Source organism: Hyaena hyaena, unplaced genomic scaffold (assembly GCF_003009895.1).
Source record: "Hyaena hyaena isolate Hyena2069 unplaced genomic scaffold, ASM300989v1 scaffold_19, whole genome shotgun sequence".
NCBI classification, from domain to species: Eukaryota; Metazoa; Chordata; class Mammalia; order Carnivora; family Hyaenidae; genus Hyaena; species Hyaena hyaena.
The window spans coordinates 6,759,953-6,768,551 of NW_024080651.1; the positions used below are offsets into that span (position 1 = coordinate 6,759,953).

Here is an 8,599-nt window from a genome sequence, read left to right on the forward strand (position 1 = left end):
CTCGGCTCTGGCTCTAAAGCTCACCCATGTGGGAAGACAACCCTGGAGACCCTAACAAGACATGGAGCTTCATGGTGGCTTTTTAAGTCAGGGTGGCCTCTCATGCAATTTGAACAAATTCATTCTAACACTGTAGAAAAACATAAAAGAAAAGAGTAGACAATGGCAATTGGTCCCCTGCTGTAGGATGGGGGGTGTTAGAGAGAATCAGTTACCACACAACAATAAACTGGAAGGTGTGATGAATTCTAAAAGCAGGTGGTTGTTGAACAAGTGGACTCTCACAGACACAATGGCAAACAAACATTCAAATGAGAAAGCTCCACATTCTCAAGACATGCCAAGGATGGGATGACAGTGCCTCTGAGGATGCAGTGGCAACAGGAATCAGTAGTAGGAAGGTAATGAGGCCACAGGACCATATTACCTTGATTCAGGTGTTGTCTGTATCTCTCTGAGGGCCCAGCCCAGCCCCACAGCTAGGCTCCTGAAAAACCACAGAGGGAGCCCAGCACAGGCTCCAAGCAGGGTGGTTTCAGACCATTGTCATGTGGTCTGATTGCAAGAATGTGACTGAACCCAGACCCTGAAGGCCAAGGCTGCTGGTCTGATCTGAGAGCTGTTTGGAGGAAGCTGGGAGAACCCCTCTTCCTTTTCAGTCACATGTTCTGACCCCACAAGTGGTTTATCAGTTAGGAGCCCTAGAGGTGGAGGAGATTTGCATAACTACTAATAATCATAGTCCCAAGGGCCTGGAAAGGAATAAGAAAGGCTGGGGTGGAGCCCAGCAGTGCTGTGGGTCTCAGAACACAGAGCTCTGGGCATCTTCACCATGGCCTGGACCCTTCTCCTGCTCCCCCTCCTCACTCTGTGCACAGGTGCTGTCGCTGACCCTCTGCCCATGCCCAGCCCCCAAAGGGCCTGAGCTGCACCTGAACCAAACCCTGAGTTTAGACTGGCACAGTCTCAGTATTGAGTCCTTGGAATGAGCCCCTGAACCTGATGCCAACTCCTCCTCTTTTGTCTTTCCAGGATCCATGGTTGCCAGTGAGCTGATTCAGCCACCCACGGTGTCAGTGGCCCTGGGACAGACAGCTACAATCACCTGCTCTGGACCGGAGGATAATTATGCAAACTGGTACCAGCAGAAGCCAGGCCAAGCCCCCGTGCTGGTCATTTATGGGGGTAGTGTGCAGCCCACGGGGATTCCTGACAGATTCTCTGGCTCAAACTCGGGGAACACAGCCACCCTGACCATCAGTGGGGCCCAGGCCGAGGATGAGGCTAACTATTACTGTCAAACCTATGACAGCAGTAGTGATGCACACAGTGACACAGGCAGATGGGGAAGTGAGACACAAACCCCTTGTCTGTCTGTGTCACACTGTCCTCCAGCCCCTGACAACTCTGCATAAAGCTATGAGTAGGCCTGGCCCAGGTCCCCCGATCTGAGGCCTGGATTCAGTCTCCTTCCTCTCCAACCATCAGACAGGCTCTGTATAGTGTGGATCCGCAGGGGATTCATACACAGTTATTAGAACTAGATTTCCTCTGTTACTGTGGGTGAAGGAATGCCCGAGTGTTGAGAAGTAGATATAGAAGACATTTTTCAAAGACAAAATCTTTAAAATTTCCATAATTAAATGTTCCGAAATTTGAGAAACTACTGGACAGATTGACAGCAGAGATGTTGCAAAAGAAGAGAATAGTGACTTTGATGTCATTAACAATAGAAACTATTCAAAATGAAACAGAGAGCTAACACCTAAAAAAAATAATAACGAGTTCAGTGTTTGTAAGACAACTTCACGCCACCAAGAGAGTGTGCCTTGTAGGAACAGAGGGAGAGCAGGGAGGGAACTGATGGACAATAACAAAAAATAATCTGCAAAAGGTTTCCAATATGGTGTAACACGTGAACCATTGTATCCAAGAAGCTCAACAAATTTTGGGCACAGAGAACATAAGAGACAGCCCCAAACACAAACAATTTGCTACAAACCAGTGACGCAGACACTCTCACAGCCAGAGAAAGGATGTGTTCCCTATAGAGGAACCAGCTTCATGGTGGGAACACATTTTTCATTACAGCTGTGTAAGCAAGAGAACAGGGGAGCAATGTCTCCACAATCCTCATAGAAAATACCTGTCAACTTTGGTTTTGACCCAGGAAAAGTCTCATTGAAAAGAGAAGATAAACAACCTTTTTCAAATGGCAAACCTTAGAGAACCAGTCACCTGCAGACCCTCACACAAGCAACAGCAAAGGACACCACTTGGACAGCAGGAAAGGGTGACAGAAGGAAATGAGCAGCTACATAAAGATATAAAAGACATCAGAAAATATAATTACATGATAAATATACTAAAAATGTTATTGGTTAATGTCTATAAAAGCCAAATGCTTAAAGAAAACAATAGCAAAAACAACAGCTATACAAATAAAACCTATGACAATGAGAGCAAAAGTAATTAGGAAGATGAGACCATGTTAGGACTTCCTCATCCTGTATGTATATGTCATGTCACTGGGATGTAGTTTGATAAGGCAGCAGGTGAGGACTGTCAACCCTAAAAGGACCACTAAAGTAAAACCTTTTTAACAACAAAGAGTTCTAGGTAATAAGGTGCATTGCTTAGTATTGTCTGGAGAATATGGATCTAATAAAGAAATAGTGTCATGTACATGTCTGTGTATGTTTATCTGAGATGCACAGACAGAAACAGTGGGAGAGAGAAGCAATGATGTTGAGAAACAGTTCACAGAGCCATGGGGTGGCAGGTCTGGAAGCTGCTGGAAGGACGGAAGACTGTAGATTTAAGTCAGTACGATGTTTCAGACTTTAATCCAAATTTAGTCTGAATGATCAAAATGCTAAGAGGAGACAGAGAAAAAAATTAAAGGATCCAAATCAAACTACTAGAGATGCAACGTACAACGTCTCAGATTATGAACACAAGGATTGAGATTAACATCAGACACAACATGCAGACACGTGACTGAACATGAACACAGGATGGACACTGCAAAAGAGACACAAAAATACTTTAAAGTGATCAGAGCAGCACTGAGTGTAGGAAATGTCAGCAACAGATACACAAGTTCTTGTCCCCACAGGAAGTGAAGATGGGGAGGTGGAAAAGAATATTGATGTGTTTGTGGCCATAAATGTCCTAAATTTCATGAAAAGTCAAAATCTACAGATTCCAAATTCTTGAGAAACCCCAAGTACAACACCCATCAATATCAAATTGTTTAAGGCAGAAAAAAAAAGACAGTTTTAAAAGCAACCAGAGAGGAAAGACACTTGGTAAAGGGAGCCATGATTAAGGATCCTGACAGATTCCTCATTTGCAGGACACATGTGAAAAGGCAGTGGATTAACATATTTAAAACACTGAAAAACCTTGGGGCACCTGGGTGGTTAAATGTGTGAGTTGATTAAATATGTGAGTCTTGATTTTGGCCTAGGTTATGATCTCATGGTTCTTGAGATTGAGACTTGTGTCTGGCTCTGAACTGACCGTGAGGAGCCTCCTTGGGATTCATTCGCCATCTCTCTGCCCCCCCTCCTGCTCATTCTCTCTCTCTCTGTCTCTCTCGCTCTCACTCTCAAATAAATAAGTAAATAAACATTAAAAGAAAAAATTTAAAAATACTGAAAAACAAACAAGCAAAAAACCCTCAATTCTTTTTCCAGAGATAATATACTTCAATAACCAAGGTTAAGTAAAATATTTTTTTTCAGATGTACCAAACTGACTGAATTGATCATCAACTGATGCATAATACAAGCAATAATAATGGACTTCCCTCATGTAGGAGGAAGTAATTCCAGAGAGAATCTGAATCTACAAAATGATTGTAAGAGTCAGAAGGGCTAACTACAGAGATAAATATGACCAAATGTGTGGATTACTTAACTCTGTTTGAGGGGCTCCTGAGTGGCTCAGTTGGTTGAGTGTCTGACCTCGCCCAGGTCATGATCTTGTGGTTGACAAGTTCGAGCTGTGCTGACAGCTCAGAGCCTGGAACCTCCTTCTGATTCTGTGTCTCCTTCTCTCACTGTCCCTCCCCAGCTCACTATCTGTCTCTCTCTCTCAAAAATAAATAAAAACATTGAAAAAATTTAACTGTTTGAAAAATAAATCATTGACTCAAGCAAATCTAATAACCGCATATGTCGGAATTTACACTAAGAGAGTAAGAGCTAGCTAAGAGAGATGGGGTGACACTCACACAACAGTGCAGAGGAGAGCGAGCTGGAAGTGTTCTAACTGTTCTAGGGTTCTGATCTTCTCTGTCATGTGGTATAGTATTGCCTGAAGGCAGACCGTGACAGGTCGCAGCAACTAAGGCAGCAAGGAGTTACAGCTAATAATCCAAAGCAAAGAAATAGAATAGACCATAAAAAATGTTCTATTACTGGGGCACTTGGGTGGCTTCAGCTCAGGTCATGATCTCGTGGTTCATGAGTTCAAGCCCCGTGTTGGGCTCTGTGCTGACAGCTCAGAGCCTGCAGCCTGCTTCAGATTCTGCGTCTCCTTCTCTCTCTATGCTGGCCCCCCTCTCAAAAAAGAATAAACATTAAAAGAATTAAAAATGGACCCAGCAATAGCACTGCAGGAATTTACCCAAGGGATACAGGAGTGCTGATGTATAGGAGCACATGGACCCCAATGTTCATAGCAGCACTCTCAACAATAGCCAAGACATGGAAAGAGCCTAAGTGTCCATCAACAGATAATGGATCAAGAAGATGTGGTTTATCTATACCATGGAATACTACATGGCAATGAGAAACAATGAAATGCCATGTGTAGCAACATGGATGGACCTTGAGGGTGTTATGCTGAGTGAAATAAGTCAGGCAGAGAAGGACAGCTACCATATGTTTGCATGTATAAGAGGATTAGGAGGAACTTAATGGAGGACTGTGGGGGAGAAGAAGCGGAGGGAAATAGTGGGGGAGAGAGAGAGAGGCAAACCATGAGAGACTCTTGAATGCTGAGAACAAACCGAGGACTGATGGGGGGGGGAGGGGGGAGATGGGCATGGAGGAGGGCACTTGCGGGGATGAGCACTGGGTGTTATATGGAAACCAACTTGACAATAAACTATTTGTAAAAAAAAAAAATTAAAAATGTTCCATTACTCAAAAACAAGAGCTAAAAGGACAAATGCAACAAAGAAATGATGGAACATTCAAAAAATAAATATCAAGATGTGATCTACTAAACTATATTACTACTCACATTCAGAATATAGTGCAAACACCACAAATAAAAGATAGATATTGTCAAATTGAGTTGAACAGCAACACCCAAGAATGAGAAACCTATAGCAAATAAACTCCTACTAAGCACAAGTTCAGGACAATATTCCCACTCGTTCTGTTGCACAATTTAGGATATAAAAAATTCTCAGAACAGACATAGAATCAAAGAAGAGGAAGGGGACACTTACAAATGCTTCAGAAATATTTCATGGTCAACACACACAAAAATGTAAACAAATGATCGAATGTACATGTCATGAGAACAGTTACAGAAATACCCTCATCTCTTCCCAAGGCTTTAAGTTGTTTCAGACACAAAGTGACAAGAGCACCCCTATGAAGCCCAGAGGTGAGCACAGTTCCTCATGCACCATATCCATGAAGCCCAACCGGGAGCACAGAGATTCCCTCCACCAACCAGAGATGGAGCATTTTCACAGGGACCACTAAGGGCATGGGGGAGGATTCGGGAGACCAGGCTCAATAGTGGGCTCAGGAGAGGAACTCTGGGGACCTCACCATGGACTGAACCATCTTCTGCTCCCCTCTTCTCACCCTCTGCTCAGGTGCTGCTTCCCAGGCCCTGCCCACATGGACCAGTGCTCCCGTAACCTTACCAGTGAACTTGTTTCAGACATATGCATTCCTTGCCTACTCACATAGGTCCCTTGGTCTATAGCAGAACTAACCTACTTTCTTTGTGATTTGGAGACCTCTGACCTTGAAGAGTGGGGGACCAGACAGTGGGACTAGCAAGTGAAGCAGCAATCCGTGGGGGAGGAATCAGGACCTGAGCTGTAAGCTGTAGGTTATGAATCTACACTTTACAGGGGAAGCCTCTGCAATCCAGCAGCCATTTGGAGTGGCCACCAGGGGGCAGCAGAGATCACCTGGCAAAGCCACCCGTATATGCTAGGGTCCAGGCATTAGGGCTTCTAACAGGAAGGAGTGGAGGTTAGTTAGCAGGACCTGAGACCCTCAGGTCATTTGACATTGGTCATTTGTCTACTGTGTCATCATTCACCCTCAAGTACACATCCTTCAGGCTATGGGTCCTGCTCATGGAGACAATGCCTATTTCCCTAATACAGTGCAGGCAAAATGCCTCCCAACAAGCCATGCCTTGACCCACCCTCATAACACAAAGGGCTATCACTGTCTACAAACACCAGCCCTCCCTGTGGTCACAGGTTCCCCCTCTCTCCCCTGTGCTGACAGCTCCCTGTCCTACCAGACACAGCTGCTCCTCTTTCCTGGAAGTTCCTCTCACCTCCCCCTCACTTGTCCCTCCAACTACCTCCATCAAGGAAGGGAGAGGGGACTGGAAAAGTCTAATCTTCCCTTTCTCAGTGCTTGTAACACAGTGATTTTTCTCAGTAAACTGTTTTCCACTTAACTTCTACCTTAAAATATTTAGGATATATTTTTCCCAAAAACGGAAGACCGGTTAAGAATGGGAAACATGCCCTTGATGAGGTACTGATCTTTGAAGCCCTCTCTAATTCTTTTATACAGTAGATATTTCTTTCTGCACCTGATCTGCCCCTGCCCCTCTGCAATATGAGAATACTGAGGCACAGCCCTTTGACCTGCTGCAGGAGCTCACAGCCAAGAGCAGACATTTATAGCACCATGATGGTTTTGATTTCTCCATTAGCTTTTGACTAAGGATGAATTTTATTTGGAGTCTATGGCCCATGAATTGTGGATTTATGTAGGACCTGGCACATGAGTAAACCTCATAGTGTTACTCATAGAATGAGCTCAGAAAATAAAGACAGACTCCACTTTTGAGGTATTAAGGGCCAGCCAGGCCACTAGTGAACCCAAAACCTAGTCTGGGATGGAGATGTTGGCTCCAGACTATGGGACCAGCCTGCCTCTCCCCTCTCCCCTTTCTGTGCCTCTCAGAGTTAAGCACTTCTCTGAACCCATAAAGCTCCTCAGCAGCAGACCCTGACTCCCAGCTGATTTGCATAAATAGTAAGTCTCTTGAGCAAGGGGATGAAAGGCCTGGAGGAGACTTTGCCCAGCTAGGGCCTGGGTAGCAGCTTCAGAGCACCTCCACCATGGCCTGGACTCCTCTCCTCATCGGTGTTGTGGCACACTGCACAGGTGCTCATTACACTGTATAGGATGAGGGACTAGAGGGGTATAATCCCCCACCACCACCTGTTGTCAGTAGCTCTGTGTGAGCCTTGAGAGGATGGTCCTGACCAGAGAAAGATGTGGATAGGTTCTCATTTTCAAGACTTCATCCACCAGGCAACCCCATAACTCTGGGGCTGAGACTGATTAGTGGGGTGCCCTGGGAGTGAGAGAATCCCTGGTGCTCAATCCCGACCTGGCAGCATAAGGGATTTCCTGGAAACGGGTTCTTCATCTTCCAGCCCATCTCACTTTTCTCTCTTGCAGGCTCCATGGCTTCCTACATGCTTATCCAGCCCCATCAATGTTGGTGACCCTGGGACAGACAGCCTGGATCACATGTAGTGGAAACAACATTGGAGGGAAAGATGTTCACTGGTACCAGCAGAAAGCAGACCAGGCTCCCATGCTGATTATCTAATATGATAGCAATTGGCCCTCAGAGATCCCTGACCAGTTCTCTGGCTCCAACTCAAGGAACATGGCCATCCTGACGTGGGCTGAGGATGAGGCTGACTGTTCCTGTCAGTCATATGATAGCATTTATGGTGCTCATAGTGACACTGGCAGATGGGGAAGTGACAAACAAACCCCTCCCCATCTGTGTAACACTCTCCTCTATCTCCAGGGGGCTGTAGACAAGTCAATGAGTAGGTCTAGCCCAGTACCCAGATCTGAGGTCCCCAGACCTCCCTCCCAACCCAGCTCACCAAGCAGGCTCTGCACAGTGTGGATCAGGGGAGGATATACACAGAGTTATTGTAACTATATTCAGTGGATGGAGGATGACTGAACATGTCAGAAGACATGGAAGATAGTTGTTAAAGACAAATCTTTATTTTTATTTTTTTGGTAGCTCAGTTTCTTTTTCTTAGTTTATTGTCAAGTTGGTTTCCATATAACACCCAGTGCTCATCCCCACAAGTGCCTTCCTCTATGTCCATCACCCTCCTTCCCCTCCCCCCCACACCCATCAGTTCTCAGTTCTCAGCATTCAAGAGTCTCTAATAGCTTGCCTCCCTCCCTCTCCCCCACTATTTTTCCCCTTCTTCTCCCCCATGGTCCTCCATTAAGTTCCTCTTAATCCTCCTATACATGCAAACATATGGTAGCTGTTCTGCACTGCCTGACTTATTTCGCTCAGCATAACACCCTCAAGTTCCATCCATGTT

The 8,599-nt window shown here is 45.3% G+C and overlaps 1 gene segment (V, D, J or C); it reads left to right on the plus strand.

The window, feature by feature from the left end:
• Positions 1 to 782: 782 nt before the first annotated feature.
• Positions 783 to 1,415, plus strand: LOC120227890. The segment is given in 2 exon segments: positions 783 to 878; positions 1,033 to 1,415. Coding segments are annotated over 2 exon segments (429 nt in total).
• Positions 1,416 to 8,599: the final 7,184 nt, after the last annotated feature.